This window comes from Phyllobates terribilis, unplaced genomic scaffold (assembly GCF_046119375.1).
Source record: "Phyllobates terribilis strain yellow unplaced genomic scaffold, ASM4611937v1 Scaffold_11__3_contigs__length_659146591, whole genome shotgun sequence".
Classification (NCBI taxonomy): Eukaryota; Metazoa; Chordata; class Amphibia; order Anura; family Dendrobatidae; genus Phyllobates; species Phyllobates terribilis.
Genome location: NW_027362771.1, coordinates 593,866,518 through 593,894,222, shown reverse-complemented (window position 1 = coordinate 593,894,222; position 27,705 = coordinate 593,866,518). Strand labels below are relative to the sequence as shown.

The 27,705-nt window shown below is 46.9% G+C and overlaps 1 protein-coding gene across 1 annotated transcript in view; it reads right to left on the bottom strand.

Moving 5' to 3' along the window:
• Nucleotides 1-27,705, bottom strand: part of LOC141167069 (uncharacterized) — a 132,353-nt gene that overhangs the window by 79,041 nt on the left and 25,607 nt on the right. Inside the window, exon 2 of the mRNA XM_073654410.1 lies at nucleotides 164-7,558. Within this exon, the coding sequence (XP_073510511.1) occupies nucleotides 164-7,558 (7,395 nt within the window). The remainder of the gene's footprint in view (nucleotides 1-163; nucleotides 7,559-27,705) is intronic.

Sequence of the window (27,705 nt, the reverse complement as noted above, 5' to 3'; positions counted from 1 at the left end):
TATGCATATAATGATATGTTGCACGCTGTAGTAACCTGGGAATTTTCTGGTATTTATATTTCTATATATACTGATTAATCATTGCTATATTGCTATTTTTGAATGCAGAAACTTGTTATTTATATCAGCTTTAAATGTTCAAAATATTTCTGTTACCACTTACTTATCTCCTTGGTTGGGACAATGGTTGTTGTAGTTGTTGTGGTGGTAGTGGTTGAAGAAGTTGTAATCACAGATGTAGTTGATGTTGATTTTTGAGATGTTCTATAAGTTGTAATAACAGTTATCTTTTGCGATGTCTCAGCTACCGGAGATGTTACCATCTGAGATGTAGTAATTTCTGGAGATGTTATCATCTGTGATGACTCAGGTACCAGAGATGTTACCGTATGTGATGTGTCAGATTCAGGAAATGTTACCATCTGTGATGTGTCAGATTGTGGAGATGTTACCACCTGTGATGTATCAGATTCTGGAGATGTTGCCATCTGTGATGAATCAGGTACTGGAGATGTTACCATCTGTGATGTATCAGACACTGAAAATGTTACCGTCTGGGATGGATTAGATACAGGAGATGTTACCGTCTGTGATGCATCAGGTAACGGAGATGTTTCCATCTGTGATGTATCAGATACTGGAGATGTTACCATTTGTGATGAATCAGACACTGGAGATGTTACCGTCTGTGATGAATCAAGTACCGGACATGTTGTCTGTGATGTATCAGATACCGGAAATGTTAAAGTCCGTGATGTATCAGATACTGGAGATGTTACCGTCTGTGATGTATCAGATACTGGAGATGTTAGCGTCTGTGATGTATCAGACACCGGAGATGTTATCGTCTGTGATGTATCAGACACCGGAGATGTTACTGTCTGTGATGTATCAGATACTGGAGAAGTTACTGTCTGTGATGTATCAGATACTGGAGATGTTACCGTCTGTGATGTATCAGATACCGGAGATGTTACCATCTGTGATGTATCAGACACCGGAGATGTTACTGACTGTGATGTATCAGATACTGGAGATGTTACCGTCTGTAATGTATCAGATAGCGGAGATGTTATCGTCTGTGATGTATCAGACACCGGAGATGTTACTGTCTGTGATGTATCAGATACTGGAGAAGTTACTGTCTGTGATGTATCAGACACCGGAGATGTTACTGTCTGTGATGTATCAGATACTGGAGATGTTACCATCTGTGATGTATCAGATACCAGAGATGTTACCGTCTGTGATGTATCAGATACCGGAGATGTTATCGTCTGTGATGTATCAGACACCGGAGATGTTACTGTCTGTGATGTATCAGATACTGGAGAAGTTACTGTCTGTGATGTATCAGACACCGGAGATGTTACCGTCTGTGATGTATCAGATACCGGAGATGTTATCGTCTGTGATGTATCAGACACCGGAGATGTTACTGTCTGTGATGTATCAGATACTGGAGAAGTTACTGTCTGTGATGTATCAGACACCGGAGATGTTACTGTCTGTGATGTATCAGACACCGGAGATGTTACTGTCTGTGATGTATCAGATATTGGAGATGTTTCCATCTGTGATGTATCAGATACCGGAGATCTTACTGTCTGTGATGCATCAGATATGGGAGATGTTATCGTCTGTGATGTATCAGATACCGGAGATGTTTCCATCTGTGATGTATTAGATACCGGAGATGTTACTGTCTGTGATGAATCAGATATGGGGGATGTTATCATCTGAGATGTATCAGATATTGGAGATGTTACCATCTGTGATGTATCAGATACCGGAGATGTTTCCATCTGTGATGTATCAGATACTGGAAATGTTACTGTCTGTGATGTATCAGATATCGGAGATGTTATCGTCTGTGATGTATCAGATACTGGAGAAGTTACTGTCTGTGATGTATCAGACACCGGAGATGTTACTGTCTGTGATGTATCAGATACTGGAGATGTTACCGTCTGTGATGTATCAGATACCAGAGATGTTACCGTCTGTGATGTATCAGATACCGGAGATGTTATCGTCTGTGATGTATCAGACACCGGAGACGTTACTGTCTGTGATGTATCAGATACTGGAGAAGTTACTGTCTGTGATGTATCAGACACCGGAGATGTTACCGTCTGTGATGTATCAGATACCGGAGATGTTATCGTCTGTGATGTATCAGACACCGGAGATGTTACTGTCTGTGATGTATCAGATACTGGAGAAGTTACTGTCTGTGATGTATCAGACACCGGAGATGTTACTGTCTGTGATGTATCAGACACCGGAGATGTTACTGTCTGTGATGTATCAGATAGCGGAGATGTTTCCATCTGTGATGTATCAGATACCGGAGATCTTACTGTCTGTGATGCATCAGATATGGGAGATGTTATCGTCTGTGATGTATCAGATACCGGAGATGTTTCCATCTGTGATGTATTAGATACCGGAGATGTTACTGTCTGTGATGAATCAGATATGGGGGATGTTATCGTCTGAGATGTATCAGATATTGGAGATGTTACCATCTGTGATGTATCAGATACCGGAGATGTTTCCATCTGTGATGTATCAGATACTGGAAATGTTACTGTCTGTGATGTATCAGATATCGGAGATGTTATCGTCTGTGATGTATCAGACACCGGAGATGTTTCCATCTGTGATGAATCAGATACCGGAGATGTTATCGTCTGTGATGTATCAGATACCGGAGATGTTGCTGTCTGTGATGAATCAGATATGGGGGATGTTACCATCTGTGATGTATCAGATACGGGAGATGTTATCGTCTGTGATGTATCAGATACGGGAGATGTTATCGTCTGTGATGTATCAGAAACCGGAGATGTTATCGTCTGTGATGTATCAGATACCGGAGATGTTATCGTCTGTGATGTATCAGATACCGGTGATGTTATCATCTGTGATGTATCAGATACTGGAGATGTTATCGTCTGTGATGTATCAGATACTGGAGATATTATCGTCTGTGATGTATCAGATACTGGAGATGTTACCGTCTGTGATGCATCAGATACCGGAGATGTTATCGTCTGTGATGTATCAGATACTAGAGATGTTACCGTCTGTGATGTATCAGATACTGGAGATGCTACTGTCTGTGATGTATCAGATACGGGAGATGTTGCCGTCTGTGATGTATCAGATGCCGGAGATGTTACCGTCTGTGATGTTACAGATGCCGGAGATGTTACCATCTGTGATGTATCAGATACCGGAGATGTTTCCATCTGTGATGTATCAGATACGGGAGATGTTATCGTCTGTGATGTATCAGATACCGGAGATGTTACCGTCTGTAATGTATCAGATACTGGAGATGCTACCGTCTGTGATGCATCAGATAGGGGAGATGTTACCATCTGTGATGTATCAGATACTAAAGATGTTACCGTCTGTGATGTATCAGATACCGGAGATGTTACCATCTGTGATGTATCAGATACGGGAGATGTTACTGTCTGAGATGAATCAGATACTGGAAATGTTATCGTCTGTGATGTATCAGATATTCGAGATGTTACCATCTGTGATGAATCAGATACGGGAGATGTTACCGTCTGTGAAGTATCAGATACTGGAAATGTTATCGTCTGAGATGTATCAGATACCGGAGATGTTACTGTCTGTGATGTATCAGATACGGGAGATGTTACTGTCTGTGATGTATCAGATACCGGAGATGTTATCGTCTGAGATGTATCAGATACTGGAGATGCTACTGTCTGTGATGTATCAGATACCGGAAATGTTACCGTCTGTGATGTATCAGATACTGGAGATGCTACCATCTGTGATGTATCAGATACTGGAGATGCTACAGTCTGTGATGTATCAGACACCGGAGATGTTGCCGTCTGTGATGTATCAGACACCGGAGATGTTACCATCTGTGATGTTACAGATAACGGAGATGTTACCGTCTGTGATGTATCAGATACTGGAGATGCTACTGTCTGTGATGTATTAGATACCGGAGATGTTGCCGTCTGTGACGTATCAGACACCGGAGATGTTACCATCTGTGATGTTACAGATAACGGAGATGTTACCGTCTGTGATGTATCAGAAACCGGAGATGTTATCGTCTGTGATGTATCAGAAACCGGAGATGTTATCGTCTGTGATGTATCAGATACTGGAGATGTTACCGTCTTTGATGTATCAGATGCCGGAGATGTTACCATCTGTGATGTATCAGATACGGGAGATGTTGCCATCTGTGATGTATCAGATGCCGGAGATGTTACCATCTGTGATGTATCCGATGCCGGAGATGTTACCGTATGTGATGTGTCAGATGCCGGAGATGTTACCGTCTGTGATGTATCAGATACTGGAGACGTTACTGTCTGTGATGTATCAGATACCGGAGATGTTACCATCTGTGATGTATCAGACACCGGAGATGTTACTGTCTGTGATGTATCAGATGCCGGAGATGTTACCGTCTGTGATGTATCAGATACGGGAGATGTTACTGTCTGTGATGTGTCAGATACCGGAGATGTTACCGTCTGTGATGTATCAGATACCAGAGATGTTACAGTCTGTGATGTATCAGATACTGGAGATGCTACCGTCTGTGATGTATCAGATACTGGAGATGTTACCATCTGTGATGTATCAGATGCCGGAGATGTTACCATCTGTGATGTATCAGATGCCGGAGATGTTACTGTCTGTGATGTATCAGATACTGGAGATGTTACTGTCTGTGATGTGTCAGATACCGGAGATGTTACCGTCTGTGATGTATCAGATACCAGAGATGTTACAGTCTGTGATGTATCAGATACTGGAGATGCTACCGTCTGTGATGTATCAGATACTGGAGATGCTACCGTCTGTGATGTATCAGATACTGGAGATGTTACTGTCTGTGATGTATTAGATACTGGAGATGCTACCGTCTGTGATGTATCAGATACTGGAGATGTTATCGTCTGTGATGTATCAGATACTGGAGATGTTACAGTCTGTGATGTATCAGAAACTGGAGATGCTACCGTCTGTGATGTATCAGATACTGGAGATGTTACTGTCTGTGATGTATCAGATACTGGAGATGCTACCGTCTGTGATGTATCAGATACTGGAGATGCTACCGTCTGTGATGTATCAGATACCGAAGATGTTACCATCTGTGATGTTACAGATGCCGGAGATGTTATTGTCTGTGATGTATCAGATACCGGAGATGTTACCGTCTGTGATGTATCAGATACTGGAGATGTTACTGTCGGTGATGTATCAGATGCTGGAGATGCTACCGTCTGTGATGTATCAGATACTGGAGATGTTACTGTCTGTGATGTGTCAGATACCGGAGATGTTACCGTCTGTGATGTATCAGATACTGGAGATGTTACTGTCGGTGATGTATCAGATGCTGGAGATGCTACCGTCTGTGATGTATCAGATACTGGAGATGTTACCGTCTGTGATGTATCAGATACTGAAGATGTTACCGTCTGTGATGTATCAGATACTGGAGATGTTACTGTCTGTGATGTATCAGACACCGGAGATGTTACCGTCTGTGATGTATCAGATACCGGAGATGTTACCGTCTGTGATGTATCAGATACTGGAGATGTTACCGTCTGTGATGTATCAGACACCGGAGATGTTACCGTCTGTGATGTATCAGATACTGGAGATGTGACCGTCTGTGATGTATCAGATACTGGAGATGTTACCGTCTGTGATGTATCAGACACCGGAGATGTTACCGTCTGTGATGTATCAGATACTGGAGATGTTACCGTCTGTGATGTATCAGATACCGGAGATGTTACCGTCTGTGATGTATCAGATACTGGAGATGATACTGTCTGTGATGTATCAGATACTGGAGATGCTACTGTCTGTGATGTTACAGATGCCGGAGATGTTACTGTCTTTGATGTATCAGATACCGGAGATGTTACAGTCTGTGATGTTACAGATGCCGGAGATGTTACCGTCTGTGATGTATCAGATACTGGAGATGTTACTGTCTGTGATGTATCAGACACCGGAGATGTTACTGTCTGTGATGTATCAGATACCGGAGATGTTACCGCCTGTGATGTATCAGATAATGGAGATGTTACCGTCTGTGATGTATCAGATACTGGAGATGTTACCGCTTGTGATGTATCAGATACTGGAGATGTTACCGCTTGTGATGTATCAGATACTGGAGATGTTGCCGTCTGTGATGTATCAGATACCGGAGATTTTACCGTCTGTGATGTATCAGATACCGGAGATGTTACCATCTGTGATGTATCAGATATCAGAGATGTTACTGTCTGTGATGTATCAGATACCGGAGATGTTACCATCTGTGATGTATCAGACACCGGAGATGTTACTGTCTGTGATGTATCAGATACTGGAGATGTTACCGTCTGTGATGTATCAGACACCGGAGATGTTACTGTCTGTGATGTATCAGATACCGTAGATTTTATCGTCTGTGATGTATCAGATACTGGAGATATTATCGTCTGTGATGTATCAGATACTGGAGATATTATCGTCTGTGATGTATCAGATACTGGAGATGTTACCGTCTGTGATGTATCAGATACTGGAGATGTTATCGTCTGTGATGTATCAGATACGGGAGATGTTACCGTCTGTGATGTATCAGATACCGGAGATTTTATCGTCTGTGATGTATCAGATACTGGAGATGTTACTGTCTGTGATGTATCAGATACTGGAGATATTATCGTCTGTGATGTATCAGATACTGGAGATATTATCGTCTGTGATGTATCAGATACTGGAGATATTATCGTCTGTGATGTATCAGATACTGGAGATGTTATCGTCTGTGATGTATCAGATACTGGAGATGTTACCGTCTGTGATGTATCAGATACCGGAGATTTTATCGTCTGTGATGTATCAGATACTGGAGATATTATCGTCTGTGATATATCAGATACTGGAGATATTATCGTCTGTGATGTATCAGATACCGGAGATATTATCGTCTGTGATGTATCAGATACTGGAGATGTTACTGTCTGTGATGTATCAGATACTGGAGATATTATCGTCTGTGATGTATCAGATACTGGAGATGTTATCGTCTGTGATGTATCAGATACTGGAGATGTTACCGTCTGTGATGTATCAGATACCGGAGATTTTATCGTCTGTGATGTATCAGATACCGGAGATATTATCGTCTGTGATGTATCAGATACTGGAGATGTTATCGTGTGTGATGTATCAGATACTGGAGATATTATCGTCTGTGATGTATCAGATACTGGAGATGTTATCGTCTGTGATGTATCAGATACCGGAGATATTATCGTCTGTGATGTATCAGATACTGGAGATGTTATCGTCTGTGATGTATCAGATACCAGAGATATTATCGTCTGTGATGTATCAGATACTGTAGATGTTACCGTGTGTGATGTATCAGATACCGGAGATGCTTTTATCTGTGATGTATCAGATACCGGAGATGTTACCATCTGTGATGACTCAGGTACCGGAGATATTACCATCTGTAAAGACCCTGGAAATAGAAAGAAACAGTGTTGTAACTTTAGATATATTTCCAATAACGCTCATGGCATTTATTAGTTGTTAGCAATTTTTCACTCATGAGACTATCAGCAAAATGTGGAGATTTTCAGAAAGCAGAAAAGTCTATTTCCTTCTTTGCTTTTTAGAAAGTGCTATGTACTGTTTGGTGGTTGATGATTTATGGACATCACATGTGTAATACAGAGGATTATTAAAGTCAATGGTTTCTGTTAAATGACCATTGGATTCTTGGACTATGCTCAACTTTTCTGCCCTTGACTTACATCTACCTTCTCTTGGTGTCCAACCACTAGTCTGCCAGACTACATTCCAGAACTTCTGTCTCTTTGTTCAAGCACCCCTCATAAATTTCTAGTGCCTTTTTCTGTTCTTGTGCCTTGTTACAATCATGAAGGTCACATCTCCACCAGTGATGAGCGAATATGTTCGAAATCTGATCGCAAATGTTAAATTCGACACGAACATGGCACATTCGGATTTGTGATCGGAAACACAAGCATTTTTTCTTACAATCAGCAAAAGTCGGTAACATTTGGCGAAAAGGTGCGAGAAAATTATTGCGGTGCAACTAAAGTGTTTTTAACAGTTTGGCTAGCATATTGCTTGTGTATGATGAGCGGGGCGACGTGTTTGATGAGGGGAGGCCCTGGGGAGAGCTGACAGGAGCTGAGAACAGCGCCATGCTAACGTGCTTGTAATTCCCCCCCCCCCTAACTTTATGTGTGCAAATCGTGGCTAGCCAATCAGGGCACAGGAAGCATGCACACTGTCCAGACACAAGGGCTTATGTGAGGGCCATTTTGTTCTTGTAATTGGTCACAGATGTTGTTGAGGGGCCCCGCTCCTGTGTACTGAGAGATTTTAGCTAGATAGATAGGCGGTTGCTTCTAAGTCAGATAGTTTAGATAACTAGTGTCCTGTGTCTCTGTTCTGTGAAATTGACCTTCCAGAAGATTTTTTTTCTTGTGCCATTACTGAGTTCCACACAAAGACAGCAGGGCCCATGTCATAGAACTCTGTTGTGCACTGCTTCTATTGTGCTTTATGCTCGTATAAAACTGACAAGCTTTTGAATCCGTTCTATGCCCGAGTGGCGAGCATTTTTATTGGTATATGGTCTCCCATGTTGGTATGTGCTGCCCCCCTCCTGGTATTTGTGCTGCCCCCACCATCCTATCCCGGTATGCGTGGCACCCCTCTTCCCCAATCCCGGTATGCGTGGCACTCCTCATCCCCAATCCCAGTATGCGTGGCACCTCTCATCCCCAATCTCGGTATGTGTGGCACCCCTCATCCCTATTCTGGTATGCGTGGCACCCCTCATCCCTATTCTGGTATGCGTGGCACCCCTCATCCCCAATCCCGATATGCGTGGCATCCCTCATCCCCAATCCCAGTATGCGTGGCACCCCTCATCCCCAATCCCGGTATGCGTGTCACCCCTCATCCCCAATCCCGGTATGCGTGGCACCCCTCATCCCCAATCCTGGTATGCATGGCACCCCTCATCCCCAATCCCGGTATGCGTGGTAGCCCTCATCCCTATTCTGGTATGCGTGGCACCTTTCATCCCCAATCCTGGTATGCGTGGCACTCCTCATCCCCAATCCTGGTATTTGTGGCACCCCTCATCCCCAATCCTGGTATGCGTGTCACCCCTCATCCCTATTCTGGTATGCGTGGCACCCCTCATCCCTATTCTGGTATGCGTGGCACCTTTCATCCCCAATCCTGGTATGCGTGGTACCCCTCATCCCCAATCCCGGTATGCGTGGCTCCCCTCATCCCCAATGCCATTATGCGTGGAACCCCTCATCCCCAATCCTGGTATGCATGTCACCCCTCATCCTCAATCCTGGTATGCGTGTCACCCCTCATCCCCAATCCTGGTATGCGTGGCACCCGTCATCCCCAATCCTGGTATGCGTGTCATCCCTCATCCCTATTCTGGTATACATGGAACCCCTCATCCCTATTCTGCTATGTGTGGCACCCCTCATCTCAAATCCTGGTATGCGTGGCTCCCCTCATCCCCAACCCCGGTATGCGTGGCACCCCTCATCCCCAATCCTGGTATGCGTGGCACCCCTCATCCTCAATCCTGGTATGTGTGTCACCCCTCATCCCCAATCCCGGTATGCGTGTCACCCCTCATCCCCAATCCCAGTATGCGTGTCACCCCTCATCCCCAATCCCAGTATGCGTGTCACCCCTCATCCCTATTTTGGTATGCGTGGCACCTATCATCCCCAATCCTGGTATGCGTGGCACCCCTCATCCCCAATCCTGGTATGCGTGGCACCCCTCATCCCCAATCCTGGTATGCGTGGCACCCCTCATCCCCAATCCTGGTATGCGTGTCACCCCTCATCCCTATTCTGGTATGCATCGCACCCCTCATCCCCAATCCTGGTATGCATGGCTCCCCTCATCCCTATTCTGGTATGCATGGCTCCCATAATCCCGGTATGCATGGCACCCCTCACCCCCCCACTATACACACATCCCCAAAAAAATAAACACCTTTCTTCTCTGTACTCCAGCGCTGCAGCGTCCTGTTCTGCCGGAGGCCGGGGGAGGAGTCCGGCGCCAGAGCACCGCGCTGTCAGGCGCCAGAGCACCGCGCTGTCCCGCGCCATTTTGCTGAAGACACACTGTAAATGTGTCTTCAGTAAAATGGCGCCGAATAGCGCTATGCGCACGCACCGATCCAACGTCTCACTCCGCCCCCGGTCTCCGCTGAAGAGAGACGCCGTGGCAACGCTCTTCCCAGTCAGGTAAGTATGTAAGTATGGCGCCGGAGATCGCAGTGTGCTTTCAGTGCCTACGCATACCGCGATCTCCGACGCCATACACCTCCTCTTACCTGTAACGGCTGGATGCGGTCTTCTGTCTGGAGCCAGACTGCGCGTCACGCATGCGCAGTCTATTGAGGCTTCGGACAGAGACCCGCATCCCCGGTTATATTATAGATACAGCAAAGAAGCCCTTCTAGCCCACCTTTTCATTTTGTGGGGTTGAAATTCAGTTGTATATAGAGCTCCTGAGTAGTGTTGAGCCACCCCCGTAGTGTTCGAGTTCGGTTCGGTTCGTCGAACACCCGTGTGTTCGCCGAACTGTTCGTCGAACTGTTCGTCGAACACCTTCGAACACCGTTAAAACCAATGGCAGGCAAACAAAAACACATAGAAACACATAGAAAACACCTTCAAAGGTGTCCAAAAGCTGACAAACTGCTCAGAAGACACAACTAACACATGGAAAAGTGACAAGTACATATAGTCATGCGAAAAGAAAAGAGGTGGAGGAGTAAAAGGAGGGGGAGACACAGATATAGGCATGTCATGCCCTTCTAAAATCCAAAAAGTGAGAAGCCGAGACGGCCAGTCCGCTCCTGCCCGTGCCACCTCCGTGTCGCCGGGTTTGTGCCAGAGCCGCGGTGAACCCTGACGGCCAGCCCCCCTCTCCCAATACTGGTGCCTGTCCGCTGGTGGGTCGAGAGAGCCCCCCTGTGGTGGAGGCAGCTCTAAGCTTTTTAATTTAAATTGTCCCTCTAATTTGAATGAATACACTTTAAATCCATTTACAAGGATCTATTGGAGGGCAAGTCTCATGCCAGCAGCCGCGTAATTCCAGCTCCAGTAGCGTCCACTAAAGCTGCTGCAGTTAAAAAGCTTTTATAAGGATCGAGCTCGGCTGTCCACCGCAAGGCATCCTAGTGCCAGTCCCAGCCCCTATGCCTTGGGGTGCCTCCTGATGCTCTTCACTGAGTATCCCGTGGTCCCGAAGCATTTCCTTTGAAAAAATGAAGTGTCCAAACTACAGGTGGTGTAGCTTGCTTAACAGCCGGGATAATCCGCTGACTAGCAGACACTACTACTAGGCACAAAGTATTTCCTGGGCTAGATGCAGTTAAAAATTTGTAAGTAGATACTCTCGTTGGATGCTGAGAAAGCATTCCATAGAGTCTCCTGGCACGCCATATATGATTCTCTTAAAAAGCTTGGGGTAGGGGTCTAGGGGACCCTTTTATAGCCAAAATCACGGCCCTGTATCACAATACGTAACCTAGGCTGAAGATAAATGGAACTGTAGCACCGAGGGCTCGGTTGCTACAGACGTATTGCACCTCACCCAGAGGTGTGATATCTCACTCTCAGATAAGGATGGAGTGTGGATCAGGACCCGACACCTGCATGCATTACACCACATTGCCGTGGGGCAGGGCGACCAATATGCCCCTGAGATGGGCACGACAGTCCTTGTCCCTGGCTGGAGTGGGGGGAGGGAACACTGAGGAAGGGGAACCCTGCAGTGCAGGAGCAGGGAGGAAGCAGTTCCTGGGTGCATTGAGAAGGGAGTATAAAAGGTGGGCACCATCTTAGTTCAGTGCAGAGAAGTCTGAGCAGAAGTGGCAGGGAGCAGGGGCTCTGCATGAGCTCTGCTCCGGAGGCGGGCCTAGTAACAGAGGCCCAGGATTGCAAGAGGGAGAAGGAAGGAAGAGGAGCGGAGAAGGCTCCAGGAACGAGGAATGAAGGGATCCCAGGGGTGCGGACGGGCGAGTCGCCACCGCACGCCCGAATCCACCTGCGTGGAGGGGTCAGGCCAAAGGGGGAGACCGGTCCCCGAACTAGTGGAGGCAGGAAACGACCCTCAGCTAGAAACCGGAGGCTCTGACATTTTATGTGGCGCAGCCCCTTGCTCCACCCGCTAGGAAGGCACCACATAGGGTCAGGGAAACTGGCGCCAAGTTTACCAAGAGGAGGCCCGAGGCAGCCGGACAGAAGTGTTGGTAAGAAAGGCCAGACAAAGGACACACAAAGGGGGTCCTGTGAAGCGCTCCAAAGTTATCTGGGAGTTGTCTGAGCCCCTCACCTGGTGAGCACAGTACGACGTGGGCAGCCGTTACCTGCAGACGTGGTCTGGATAATAAGAACTGTGAGTAAAGGCCCTGAACTGCATCACTGACTCCGTGTCGTTACTGCTGCTGCCCTGCACCATCACCCCCATCCTCCGCATACACTGCCCTGAGGCTATACTCCTCCCGTGGGGAGTTATGCTACGCTCTGCTGCACCCACAACACCAGCCTTAGCGGTCTGCCCTGTAGCGGCGGTTCACTCTGACCGCAATCCACGGGTGGCGTAGTCGGACATTTAAACATCAAAACCACATAAATAGTTCCGCCACTGGTTTGACCGCCCTGAGCCACGGAACCGGATCGCCGCCACGAAGACTACAACCACCAGCATCCACCAAAAAGGGTCCGGCTCCGGGTGTCCCAAGGCCCAGGGGGTGCGTCAGAACATTTTCATCACCTTTCACAATCACCAATGGGACAAGGCAGGGATGTCCTCTGTCCCCTCTCTTATACATCCTAGTGACGGAGCACCTGCTCTCATCAATTCGCCATAACCCCAATATTAGGTGGATTGAGGTGGGAGGCACCGAGTACAAGTGCTCTCTATTTGCTGATGATGTCCTAGTATATATCACTCAATCACATATACCCATCCTTGCTGTTATGGCTGAAATAGATCACTTTGTTACATGGTAAAATTTTAAAATCAATGCAGCGAAGTCTGAGGCCCTCGATGTCTCCCTCCCTAAATCCATATAGGATTCCATCCAGTCCAACTTTCCCTTTGCCTGGCCCTCACAGGGTATCAAATACTTAGGAATTCCTATTCATAGAGACCTCTCCCATCTATGTTATCTTAATTTTGGGCCCTTTATTGAACAATTCCATACAGACCACGGTTGGCAAGTTAGAACTGTAAGATTCACTACGTGAACCACTGGTGTTTTGTGGAAAAGCACATGTACACCGCGTTCCAAATTATTATGCAAAAAGTGTTTAGGAGTGATAAGGGAAGAATTTGTTTGTTTGTCAGTTAAACTCATTGATGGTGATGTGTGTCAGGGCTCTTTATATCACTGTAAGCAATTGCAGACACCTGTGCTAATTAGTTTGGCAGGTGTGTCCAATGAAAGGCAAGACTACTTAAGAAGGCTGTCTCACATTATTAAGCAGCCTACATTTTCTGCCAAAATGGGAAAGAAAAAGGATGTGTCGGCTGCTGAGAAGCAACAAATTGTGGAGTGTTTAGGTCAAGGCATGACTACAATCAACATTGTGCGATGATCAGGATGAAGTGTCTTGGCAATCAAGAAGTATGTAGCTGATTCACAGTACACACGTGTGCGTGCTGATAAGTAGAGATGAGCGTTGTTCTACTCGAACTGTTCGCCAATCTCAAATTCGAGCTGTTTTGGGCGGTGTTCGAGCCGGTCGGCGAACACGAACAATTTGAGAAAAATTCGGCTGTTCGAGGTTATGTTCGATAACTGTTCGTGCACCAAAATCATAACTGGATTTTTTCTCAGTAATGATGAAAATTAATGTTAATACGCAGTTTGAGTGTACAGCGGGGCGGGGGGAGGGGCAGGGGATGGATCTCTGCAGGAACAATGAAGATCTCCATTTTTTTTCTCTTTCCCGCATTTGCAGTGGGGAGGTGCAATCTGTCAGCCTATCAGCAGCGCACACACGGAGCGAAGTGCTTTTTTTCACACAAGCAAGGGCATGTGTGATTGGCAGTGTATGTCACATGTCCTTGCCCTATAAGACCAAGCCATTTTCCCCGTCGCCACCATTTTCTCACTGCTGCAGCTGCGTGTTAGACGGCACCGCTGTTGCTGTGTGCGCTATACCTTGTTAATTTCAAGCCAATTTTCGCACAAATATACAGATAGCTTGGGAGTAGGGAATAGTTGTGATTGCAGTCCTTTTAAGGACTAGGTTACAGCATTTCCTACGACTTTTATCAGGCAGGTCTGTGCTCTTAAATAGATAGATTGTGGGAGTAAAGACTAATTGTAATTGGAGTCCTTTTCAGGACTAGGTTACATCAGTTCCTATCAGTTTTTGCCAGGCAGGTCTGTGCCAGTGCTGTGCAAGTTTTTTTCACAGCATTTGGCTGAATCTAGCAAAGCTAATCCTTTTTGGCCTATTGCAGAGTGTGTTAGTCAGTGGAGTAGCCTATCTGTGTTGCAAGATATACCACCTGTGTATAGAATACCAATTTTTTTACTGCACCTAGTGAAGTAAAATCTTTTGGGCATAGCATCATTCTATTAGTCCATCTATACTGACCTCCATCAGGTTGCAAACTGAATATAATTTTTTTCTGCATCTAGCTCTGAAAAAATATTTGGGCTTCTAGCAGTGTGTGGGACTTGGTCTATTAGTCCATCTATACTGACCTCCATCAGGTTGCAAATTAAAAATAATTTTTTTCTTCATTTAGCTCTGAAAAAATATTTGGGCTTCTAGCAGTGTTTGGGACTTGTTCTATTAGTCCTTCTATACTGACCTCCAGCAGGTTGCAAATTGAATATAATTTTTTTCTGCATCTAGCTCTGAAAAAATTTTTGGGCTTCTAGCGGTGTGTGGGACTTGGTCTATTAGTCCATCTATACTGACCTCCATCAGGTTGCAAATTAAAAATATTTTTTTTCTGCATCTAGCTCTGAAAAAATATTTGGGCTTCTAGCAGTGTGTGGGACTTGGTCTATTAGTCCATCTATACTGACCTCCATCAGGTTGCAAATTAAAAATAATTTTTTTCTTCATTTATCTCTGAAAAAATATTTGGGCTTCTAGCAGCGTGTGGGACTTGTTCTATTAGTCCATCTATACTGACCTCCATCAGGTTGCAAATTAAAAATAATTTTTTTCTGCATCTAGCTCTGAAAAAATATTTGGGCTTCTAGCAGTGTGTGGGACTTGGTCTATTAGTCCATCTATACTGACCTCCATCAGGTTGCAAATTAAAAATAATTTTTTTCTGCATCTAGCTCTGAAAAAATATTTGGGCTTCTAGCAGTGTGTGGGACTTGGTCTATTAGTCCATCTATACTGACCTCCATCAGGTTGCAAATTGAATAAAAAAAATTTCTGCATCTAGCTCTGAAAAAATATTTGGGCTTCTAGCGGTGTGTGGGACTTGGTCTATTAGTGCATCTATACTGACCTCCATCAGGTTGCAAATTAAAAATAATTTTTTTCTGCATCTAGCTCTGAAAAAATATTTTGGCTTCTAGCAGTGTGTGGGACTTGGTCTATTAGTCCATCTATACTGACCTCCATCAGGTTGCAAATTAAAAATAATTTTTTTCTTCATTTAGCTCTGAAAAAATATTTGGGCTTCTAGCAGTGTGTGGGACTTGTTCTATTAGTCCTTCTATACTGACGTCCAGCAGGTTGCAAATTGAATATAATTTTTTTCTGCATCTAGCTCTGAAAAAATATTTGGGCTTCTAGCGGTGTGTGGGACTTGGTCTATTAGTCCATCTATACTGACCTCCATCAGGTTGCAAATTAAAAATAATTTTTTTCTGCATCTAGCTCTGAAAAAATATTTGGGCTTCTAGCAGTGTGTGGGACTTGGTCTATTAGTCCATCTATACTGACCTCCATCAGGTTGCAAATTAAAAATAATTTTTTTCTTCATTTAGCTCTGAAAAAATATTTGGGCTTCTAGCAGTGTGTGGGACTTGTTCTATTAGTCCTTCTATACTGACGTCCAGCAGGTTGCAAATTGAATATAATTTTTTTCTGCATCTAGCTCTGAAAAAATATTTGGGCTTCTAGCGGTGTGTGGGACTTGGTCTATTAGTCCATCTATACTGACCTCCATCAGGTTGCAAATTAAAAATAATTTTTTTCTGCATCTAGCTCTGAAAAAATATTTGGGCTTCTAGCAGTGTGTGGGACTTGGTCTATTAGTCCATCTATACTGACCTCCATCAGGTTGCAAATTAAAAATAATTTTTTTCTGCATCTAGCTCTGAAAAAATATTTGGGCTTCTAGCAGTGTGTGGGACTTGGTCTATTAGTCCATCTATACTGACCTCCATCAGGTTGCAAATTAAAAATAATTTTTTTCTTCATTTAGCTCTGAAAAAATATTTGGGCTTCTAGCAGTGTGTGGGACTTGTTCTATTAGTCCTTCTATACTGACCTCCAGCAGGTTGCAAATTGAATATAATTTTTTTCTGCATCTAGCTCTGAAAAAATATTTGGGCTTCTAGCGGTGTGTGGGACTTGGTCTATTAGTCCATCTATACTGACCTCCATCAGGTTGCAAATTAAAAATAATTTTTTTCTGCATCTAGCTCTGAAAAAATATTTGGGCTTCTAGCGGTGTGTGGGACTTGGTCTATTAGTCCATCTATACTGACCTCCATCAGGTTGCAAATTAAAAATAATTTTTTTCTGCATCTAGCTCTGAAAAAATATTTGGGTTTCTAGCAGTGTGTGGGACTTGGTCTATTAGTCCATCTATACTGACCTCCATCAGGTTGCAAATTGAATAAAAAAATTTTCTGCATCTAGCTCTGAAAAAATATTTGGGCTTCTAGCGGTGTGTGGGACTTGGTCTATTAGTCCATCTATACTGACCTCCATCAGGTTGCAAATTAAAAATAATTTTTTTCTGCATCTAACCCAGCCAATAGTTTTGGCCTAATACCACAGTTTGGCCACTCAGCTCTGCTCGGTTACCATCCATTGTTTTTTTGTGCAAACAACTCCAGAGTTGTGAATTAGTTAACCACCAAAATGAGTGGAAAAAGGCCTGCTGCTGGTGGAAAGGGGAATAGGCGTGTTGGGAAGGGGAAAAAAGGTTGTGTCCGTGGGGTAGGTGCAGAAGAAAGACCATCTTCCAGCCAAACTAAAATGTCTACTTCTTTTAGCGGACAATGTGATAAGATCCCTTTCTTACGGCCACGCCAATCGCTACAAATTCCAGATGAGGCACAAAAACAGCAGGTGCTTCAACGGATATCAAGTGCTCCTTTAAGTGGGCTCTCCTACACATCAACTTCAACATCACAAATACTCCAGTCCTCAAAGGTGTCACCCAAATCGCACTTGCTTCCTCACAGCTCCCAAATCTCCAGCTGCCCGTCTGAGTATGAGGTAGAACAGATGGTTGAGTCTGCAGAGCTGTTTACTCATACTATAGCCTGGGAATCAGAGGTCGACTCCAGCGCTTCTGTGAATCCAGACGAGGAAATGATCTGCACTGATGCCCAGAATCTTTATGAGTCGGATCCAGGACCAGACGCAGAAGGTTCTGACCATAATGTAGACCCTCATTCCCAAACTGTAACTCCTGTTGGTGGAGACAATGAGGAAGACGATGATAAGACTCAAATACCTGATTGGAGCGACAACTTTAGTTTTTTGTCAGGGCAGGAACAGGTTGGCTCTGAGGACGACGGGTGTGATAACGCACAGGGTGATGATGATGAGGTCGGAGATTCCACTTACTGTCAACCCACAGTCAGCCAAGAGATGAGGTCAGCAGAGGAGGTGGAGGAAGATGCTAGTGACGACGAGGTCAGGTTGCGCCTTCCTGGACAGAGACGTAGTACTGGAAGCACGTCAACAACTGCATCCTTAAACACAACTCTGCCTCTCACCACAAGTCGTGGTGGCTCTTCAGGTCGCATGGGTGCTAAGCCTTGCATAGCCTGGGCATTTTTTCAGATCGATAAAGATGACCCAACTCGTGTTATCTGTAACATTTGTCAGCAAAAGCTAAGCAGAGGCCAAAAAATACATAGTTTGAGTACTTCATGCATGAACCGGCACATGGACATGAAGCATAAGTTGCAGTGGGAAGCTCAGTGTGCTACAATGCGGTCTAGCCGGCCGGGCCAACCACCGTCTGCCATATCTTGTGCATCCGCGGCCTCTTCATCCTCTGTGACTGGGGGGACAGCAGTCACACCTGTTTTGGGGCGCAGACCTGCCACCTCTTTACCCGCAACAGCCAGCGTGATTGGCAGGTCATCATTTTCTTTGGAGGTGGTAACACCAGCTGGTCTTGAGCGCTGTCCGACATCGATAGCACCACCTTTGGATCAAGGCAACCTAACATGTCCGCCTGCATCTTCCTCACAGACCGGCAGTTTGCCGGGGACACCCTTATCAACCCCGTCTAAGCACAATAGCCAGCCCTCGGTCCCTCAGATGTGGACAAGTAAAAGACCATTTCCTCCTAGCCATGAGAAAGCTAAGAGGTTGAATTTCACCATCTGCAAGCTCTTGGCTACAGAAATGCTGCCTTTCCGCCTGGTGGACACAGAGGATTTTCGAGACCTTATGTCGTCGCAGTGCCCCAGTACCAGATGCCCAGTCAGCACTACTTCTCAAAGAAAGGTGTGCCTGCGCTCCACCAGCATGTCGCACACAACATCACCGCTTCTTTGAGAAACTCTGTGTGTGACAGGGTGCATTTCACCACAGACACTTGGACGAGTAGGCATGGACAGGGGCGTTACATGTCGCTGACTGGGCACTGGGTAACTATGGTGACAGCAGGACAAGGGGCTGCTGTCCAAGTCTTGCCGTCCCCACGAGTTGTGCGTCAATCCTCTTTATGTCATTTTTCCTCCACTGCTTCTGCCTCCTCAACCTCCTCTCGGTCTTCCACCTGCACCCAAAGCCTGTCTGGTCATGCCACAAGCTTTCTAACTGCGCAGAAGGGATCCTGCACACCTCCTTACTATGCTGGCAGTAGGGCTCAACGTCATCAGGCGGTTTTTACATTGAAATGTCTGGGAAATGTGAGTCACACAGCTGAGGAGTTGTGGTCAGCTCTGGAGAACCAATTTCATGAATGGTTGTCTCCACTGGACCTGAAACCAGGGAAGGCCGTGTGCGACAATGCTGCAAACCTGGGTGCGGCCCTTCGCCGGGGCAATGTCACACACGTGCCTTGTATGGCTCACGTGTTGAACCTGGTTGTCCAGCAATTTTTAGCCCACTATCCCAGACTAGATGGCCTTCTGCAGAGGGCACGGTCGCTGTGTGCTCACTTCCGCCGTTCGCATCCCGCAGCTCAGCGACTTACATCTCTACAGAAGTCGTTGGGCCTGCCACTTCACCGGCTAAAATGCGATGTGCCTACCCGGTGGAATTCAACTCTGCACATGTTGCAGCGACTGTGGCAGCACCGACAAGCCCTGGTGCAATACGTTCTGACGTATAGCCTGGGCCAACGAGATTCAGAGGTGGGGCAAATCACGCTGGAGGAGTGGTCTCAGATCAGGGACCTATGCACCCTTCTGCACAGTTTTGAAATGGCGACGAAGATGTTTAGTGCTGACGATGCCATTATCAGCATGACTATTCCGGTGATTTACATGCTGGAGCACATGTTAAACAGAATTCGGAGTCAGGAGGTGGCACAAGAGGAGGTGGAGGAAGTAGAGGAGGAGGAGTTGTATGCGGAAGGGCTAACATCTGCAAGGTCCAGATGGTCGGCAGCACCAGGGCGGCAGGCATGTGAGGGTGGGGGAGATGATTTTACCAGGGCGCATGGTAGCAGCCAAACTAGTGAGGAAGGTGCAGGAGCCCAGGAAGAAGTGGAGGACGAACTGATGGAAGACTCATCAGATGAGGGAGACCTTGATCACATTTCTGTTGTGCGAGGTTGGGGGGAGAGGACAGAGGAAGGAAGCATGATTGTTACCTCGCCACCAACACAACAGGGACTTGGTGCTCCTGGATGCGCAACACACATGAGTGCCTTCTTGCTGCACTACCTGCAACATGACCCTCGAATTGTGAGAATTAGAAATAATCCTGACTACTGGGTTGCCACATTGTTAGATCCCCGGTACAAAAGTAAATTTGCAGAAATTATTCCTGCCATAGAAAGGGATGCACGCATGCAGGAGTATCAGCAGAGACTGTTGCAGAATCTTACATGTGCTTTTCCACAAAATACCAGTGGTGCACGTAGTGAATCTCACAGTTCCAACTTGCCAACCGTGGTCTGTATGGAATTGTTCAATAAAGGGCCCAAAATTAAGATAACATAGATGGGAGAGGTCTCTATGAATAGGAATTCCTAAGTATTTGATACCCTGTGAGGGCCAGGCAAAGGAAAAGTTGGACTGGATGGAATCCTATATGGATTTACGGAGGGAGACATCGAGGGCCTCAGACTTCGCTGCATTGATTTTAAAATTTTACCATGTAACAAAGTGATCTATTTCAGCCATAACAGCAGGGATGGATATATGTGATTGAGTGATATATACTAGGACATCATCAGCAAATAGAGAGCACTTGTACTCGGTGCCTCCCACCTCAATCCACCTAATATTGGGGTTATGGCGAATTGATGAGAGCAGGTGCTCCGTCACTAGGATGTATAAGAGAGGGGACAGAGGACATCCCTGCCTTGTCCCATTGGTGATTGTGAAAGGTGATGAAAATGTTCTGACGCACCCCCTGGGCCTTGGGACACCCGGAGCCGGACCCTTTTTGGTGGATGCTGGTGGTTGTAGTCTTCGTGGCGGCGATCCGGTTCCGTGGCTCAGGGCGGTCAAACCAGTGGCGGAACTATTTATGTGGTTTTGATGTTTAAATGTCCGACTACGCCACCCGTGGATTGCGGTCAGAGTGAACCGCCGCTACAGGGCAGACCGCTAAGGCTGGTGTTGTGGGTGCAGCAGAGCGTAGCATAACTCCCCACGGGAGGAGTATAGCCTCAGGGCAGTGTATGCGGAGGATGGGGGTGATGGTGCAGGGCAGCAGCAGTAACGACACGGAGTCAGTGATGCAGTTCAGGGCCTTTACTCACAGTTCTTATTATCCAGACCACGTCTGCAGGTAACGGCTGCCCACGTCGTACTGTGCTCACCAGGTGAGGGGCTCAGACAACTCCCAGATAACTTTGGAGCGCTTCACAGGACCCCCTTTGTGTGTCCTTTGTCTGGCCTTTCTTACCAACACTTCTGTCCGGCTGCCTCGGGCCTCCTCTTGGTAAACTTGGCGCCAGTTTCCCTGACCCTATGTGGTGCCTTCCTAGCGGGTGGAGCAAGGGGCTGCGCCACATAAAATGTCAGAGCCTCCGGTTTCTAGCTGAGGGTTGTTTCCTGCCTCCACTAGTTCGGGGACCGGTCTCCCCCTTTGGCCTGACCCCTCCACGCAGGTGGATTCGGGCATGCGGTGGCGACTCGCCCGTCCGCACCCCTGGGATCCCTTCATTCCTCGTTCCTGGAGCCTTCTCCGCTCCTCTTCCTTCCTTCTCCCTCTTGCAGGCCTGGGCCTCTGTTACTAGGCCCGCCTCCGGAGCAGAGCTCATGCAGAGCCCCTGCTCCCTGCCACTTCTGCTCAGACTTCTCTGCACTGAACTAAGATGGTGCCCACCTTTTATACTCCCTTCTCAATGCACCCAGGAACTGCTTCCTCCCTGCTCCTGCACTGCAGGGTTCCCCTTCCTCAGTGTTCCCTCCCCCCACTCCAGCCAGGGACAGGGACTGTCGTGCCCATCTCAGGGGCATATTGGTCGCCCTGCCCCACGGCAATGTGGTGTAATGCATGCAGGTGTCGGGTCCTGATCCACACTCCATCCTTATCTGAGAGTGAGATATCACACCTCTGGGTGAGGTGCAATACGTCTGTAGCAACCGAGCCCTCGGTGCTACAGTTCCATTTATCTTCAGCCTAGGTGACGTATTGTGATACAGGGCCGTGATTTTGGCTATAAAAGGGTCCCCTAGACCCCTACCCCAAGCTTTTTAAGAGAATCATATATGGCGTGCCAGGAGACTCTATGGAATGCTTTCTCAGCATCCAACGAGAGTATCTACTTACAAATTTTTAACTGCATCTAGCCCAGGAAATACTTTGTGCCTAGTAGCAGTGTCTGCTAGTCAGCGGATTATCCCGGCTGTTAAGCAAGCTACACCACCTGTAGTTTGGACACTTAATTTTTTCAAAGGAAATGCTTCGGGACCACGGGATACTTAGTGAAGAGCATCAGGAGGCACCCCAAGGCATAGGGGCTGGGACTGGCACTAGGATGCCTTGCGGTGGACAGCCGAGCTCGATCCTTATAAAAGCTTTTTAACTGCAGCAGCTTTGGTGGACGCTACTGGAGCTGGAATTACGCGGCTGCTGGCATGAGACTTGCCCTCCAATAGATCCTTGTAAATGGATTTAAAGTGTATTCATTCAAATTAGAGGGACAATTTAAATTAAAAAGCTTAGAGCTGCCTCCACCACAGGGGGGCTCTCTCGACCCACCAGCGGACAGGCACCAGTATTGGGAGAGGGGGGCTGGCCGTCAGGGTTCACCGCGGCTCTGGCACAAACCCGGCGACACGGAGGTGGCACGGGCAGGAGCGGACTGGCCGTCTCGGCTTCTCACTTTTTGGATTTTAGAAGGGCATGACATGCCTATATCTGTGTCTCCCCCTCCTTTTACTCCTCCACCTCTTTTCTTTTCGCATGACTATATGTACTTGTCACTTTTCCATGTGTTAGTTGTGTCTTCTGAGCAGTTTGTCAGCTTTTGGACACCTTTGAAGGTGTTTTCTATGTGTTTCTATGTGTTTTTGTTTGCCTGCCATTGGTTTTAACGGTGTTCGAAGGTGTTCGACGAACAGTTCGACGAACAGTTCGGCGAACACACGGGTGTTCGACAAACCGAACCGAACTCGAACACTACGGGGGTGGCTCAACACTACTGATAAGGGCAAATTGAGGACTCTTTCCTACAGGCAATTACGTCAGGTTGAAAGAGCAGCGGCAAAAAAGCCTTGTCATAGCAGCAGACAAGTTTTTGAAGCTGCTTGTGCCTCCAACGTCCCCCGAACAACAAGATGCAGGGTCCTTCAGAGGTTTGCAGCTGTGCATACGCCATCCTGTCGACCTCCTCTATCCACTTCACACAAGCAGAAACGGCTCCAGTGGGCCAAACATTACATGAAGACTGATTTCAAAACTGTTTTGTTCTCGGATGAGTGCCGTGCAGCACTCGATGGTCCAGATGAATTGAGTGGAGGATGGCTGGTTGATGGACACCCCACGCAAACAAGGCTACAGCGCCAACAAGGAGGAGGTGGAGTAATGTTTTGGGCTGGAATCATGGGGAGAGAGATTGTCGGCCCCTTTAGGATCCCTGAAGGCGCTAAAGATGAACTCCATAATGTATGTACATTTTCTCAAACAGCACTTCCTGCCATGGTTCAAGAAGAAGAACCGTGTATTTCACAGCAAGATCATTTTTCTGCATGATAATGCACCATCTCATGCTGCACATAAAACATCTGCATCTCTGGCTGATATGGGCATAAAAGGGGACAAACTTATGGTGTGACCCCCATGCTCCCCTGACCTCTACCCCATTCAGAACCTTTGGAGCATCATTAAAAGGAGTGTCTATGATGGCGGGAGGCAGTTCACATCTAAGCAACAGCTCTGGGAGGGTATTCTGTCCTCATGCAAAACAATTGAAGCAGAAACCATCCAAAACCTGACAAATTCAATGGACGAGAGAGTTCAGAAGCTCCTTTCGAACAAGGGGTCCTATGTGAAAATGTAACATCACCTAGAATAAAGTTTTGAGTTGAAAACTGTTTGATTTCAGTTTCTAACAACCTGCTAATGCTTATAATTTCAAAAATGTCCATTTTTTTGGTCTTTATTAAAATGAAAAGGTTGATCGAAAAGTTTGGGGGATCTAAGAGTGTGGCAACCCAGTAGTCATGATTACTTCGAATTCGGACAATATGAGGGTCATGCTGCAGGTAGTGCAGCAAGAAGGCACTTATGTGTCTTGCGCATCTCGGAGCCCCAAAATTATTTTCCGGGCTAGATGCAGCTAAAAATTATTTTTAATTTTAAATCTGGTGAAGCTTATTATAGATGGCCTAATAGGATCAGTGCTGCACACTGCTACAAAGCCCAAATTATTTTCCAGTCAAGATACAGATAAACATGATTAGTAATTTGAAAGCTTAAAACGGTTGGTAGGGTGATTTTAACCAATCATCAAGCTTTTACTCTCCCCAGGATGACACAGGGGTAGAAAAGTCGTTTCGGATCCATGATTTGTTCATCTTTATGAACGTGAGTCTGTCTACATTATCAGTGGAGAGCCGCGTGCGCTTATCTGTCAGCACACCACCAGCAGCGCTGAACACACGTTCAGACAGAACGCTGGCTGCGGGGCATGACAAGATCTCCAAGGCGTAAGTGGCTAGCTCCGGCCATTTATCCAGATTGGAAGCCCAAAAAGAGCAAGGGTCCAGTGACACAGTCGTGGCTTCAATGTTTACTTGGAGATACTCCTGTACCATCGTCTCTAGGCGTTGACTATGTGTCAGACTTCTTGTCTCCTGTGGCCTTGCAAAGGATGGGCTAAAAAAGTGGTGAAATGATTCCGCAAAATTGATGTTACCAGCAGATACTGTGGTTCTGTTACGGTTTGAGTGCTGAACACTTGACGGTCCCACGGTTGGCAAGTTGGAACTGTGAGATTCACTACGTGCACCACTGGTATTTTGTGGAAAAGCACATGTAAGATTCTGCAACAGTCTCTGCTGATACTCCTGCATGCGTGCATCCCTTTCTATGGCAGGAATAATTTCTGCAAATTTACTTTTGTACCGGGGATCTAACAGTGTGGCAACCCAGTAGTCAGGATTATTTCTAATTCTCACAATTCGAGGGTCATGTTGCAGGTAGTGCAGCAAGAAGGCACTCATGTGTGTTGCGCATCCAGGAGCACCAAGTCCCTGTTGTGTTGGTGGCGAGGTAACAATCATGCTTCCTTCCTCTGTCCTCTCCCCCCAACCTCGCACAACAGAAATGTGATCAAGGTCTCCCTCATCTGATGAGTCTTCCATCAGTTCGTCCTCCACTTCTTCCTGGGCTCCTGCACCTTCCTCACTAGTTTGGCTGCTACCATGCGCCCTGGTAAAATCATCTCCCCCACCCTCACATGCCTGCTGCCTTGGTGCTGCCGACCGTCTGGACCTTGCAGATGTTAGCCCTTCCGCATACAACTCCTCCTCCTCTACTTCCTCCACCTCCTCTTGTGCCACCACCTGACTCCGAATTCTGTTTAACATGTGCTCCAGCATGTAAATCACCGGAATAGTCATGCTGATAATGGCATCGTCAGCACTAAACATCTTCGTCGCCATTTCAAAACTGTGCAGAAGGGTGCATAGGTCCCTGATCTGAGACCATTCCTCCAGCGTGATTTGCCCCACCTCTGAATCTCGTTGGCCCAGGCTATACGTCAGAACGTATTGCACCAGGGCTTGTCGGTGCTGCCACAGTCGCTGCAACATGTGCAGAGTTGAATTCCACCGGGTAGGCACATCGCATTTTAGCCGGTGAAGTGGCAGGCCCAACGACTTCTGTAGAGATGTAAGTCGCTGAGCTGCAGGATGCGAACGGCGGAAGTGAGCACACAGCGACCGTGCCCTCTGCAGAAGGCCATCTAGTCTGGGATAGTGGGCTAAAAATTGCTGGACAACCAGGTTCAACACGTGAGCCATACAAGGCACGTGTGTGACATTGCCCCGGCGAAGGGCCGCACCCAGGTTTGCAGCATTGTCGCACACGGCCTTCCCTGGTTTCAGGTCCAGTGGAGACAACCATTCATGAAATTGGTTCTCCAGAGCTGACCACAACTCCTCAGCTGTGTGACTCACATTTCCCAGACATTTCAATGTAAAAACCGCCTGATGACGTTGAGCCCTACTGCCAGCATAGTAAGGAGGTGTGCAGGATCCCTTCTGCGCAGTTAGAAAGCTTGTGGCATGACCAGACAGGCTTTGGGTGCAGGTGGAAGACCGAGAGGAGGTTGAGGAGGCAGAAGCAGTGGAGGAACTTTGACATAAAGAGGATTGACGCACAACTCGTGGGGACGGCAAGACTTGGACAGCAGCCCCTTGTCCTGCTGTCACCATAGTTACCCAGTGCCCAGTCAGCGACATGTAACGCCCCTGTCCATGCCTACTCGTCCAAGTGTCTGTGGTGAAATGCACCCTGTCACACACAGAGTTTCTCAAAGAAGCGGTGATGTTGTGTGCGACATGCTGGTGGAGCGCAGGCACACCTTTCTTTGAGAAGTAGTGCCGACTGGGCATCTGGTACTGGGGCACTGCGACGGACATAAGGTCTCGAAAATCCTCTGTGTCCACCAGGCGGAAAGGCAGCATTTCTGTAGCCAAGAGCTTGCAGATGGTGAAATTCAACCTCTTAGCTTTCTCATGGCTAGGAGGAAATGGTCTTTTACTTGTCCACATCTGAGGGACCGAGGGCTGGCTATTGTGCTTAGACGGGGTTGATAAGGGTGTCCCCGGCAAACTGCCGGTCTGTGAGGAAGATGCAGGCGGACATGTTAGGTTGCCTTGATCCAAAGGTGGTGCTATCGATGTCGGACAGCGCTCAAGACCAGCTGGTGTTACCACCTCCAAAGAAAATGATGACCTGCCAATCACGCTGGCTGTTGCGGGTAAAGAGGTGGCAGGTCTGCGCCCCAAAACAGGTGTGACTGCTGTCCCCCCAGTCACAGAGGATGAAGAGGCCGCGGATGCACAAGATATGGCAGACGGTGATTGGCCCGGCCGGCTAGGCCGCATTGTAGCACACTGAGCTTCCCACTGCAACTTATGCTTCATGTCCATGTGCCGGTTCATGCATGAAGTACTCAAACTATGTATTTTTTGGCCTCTACTTAGATTTTGCTGACAAATGTTACAGATAACACGAGTTGGGTCATCTTTATCGATCTGAAAAAATGCCCAGGCTATGCAAGGCTTAGCACCCATGCGACCTGAAGAGCCACCACGACTTGTGGTGAGAGGCAGAGTTGTGTTTGAGGATGCAGTTGTTGACGTGCTTCCAGTACTACGTCTCTGTCCAGGAAGGCGCAACCTGACCTCGTCGTCACTAGCATCTTCCTCCACCTCCTCTGCTGACCTCATCTCTTGGCTGACTGTGGGTTGACAGTAAGTGGGATCTCCGACCTCATCATCATCACCCTGTGCGTTATCACACCCGTCGTCCTCAGAGCCAACCTGTTCCTGCCCTGACAAAAAACTAAAGTTGTCGCTCCAATCAGGTATTTGAGTCTTATCATCGTCTTCCTCATTGTCTCCACCAACAGGAGTTACAGTTTGGGAATGAGGGTCTACATTATGGTCAGAACCTTCTGCGTCTGGTCCTGGATCCGACTCATAAAGATTCTGGGCATCAGTGCAGATCATTTCCTCGTCTGGATTCACAG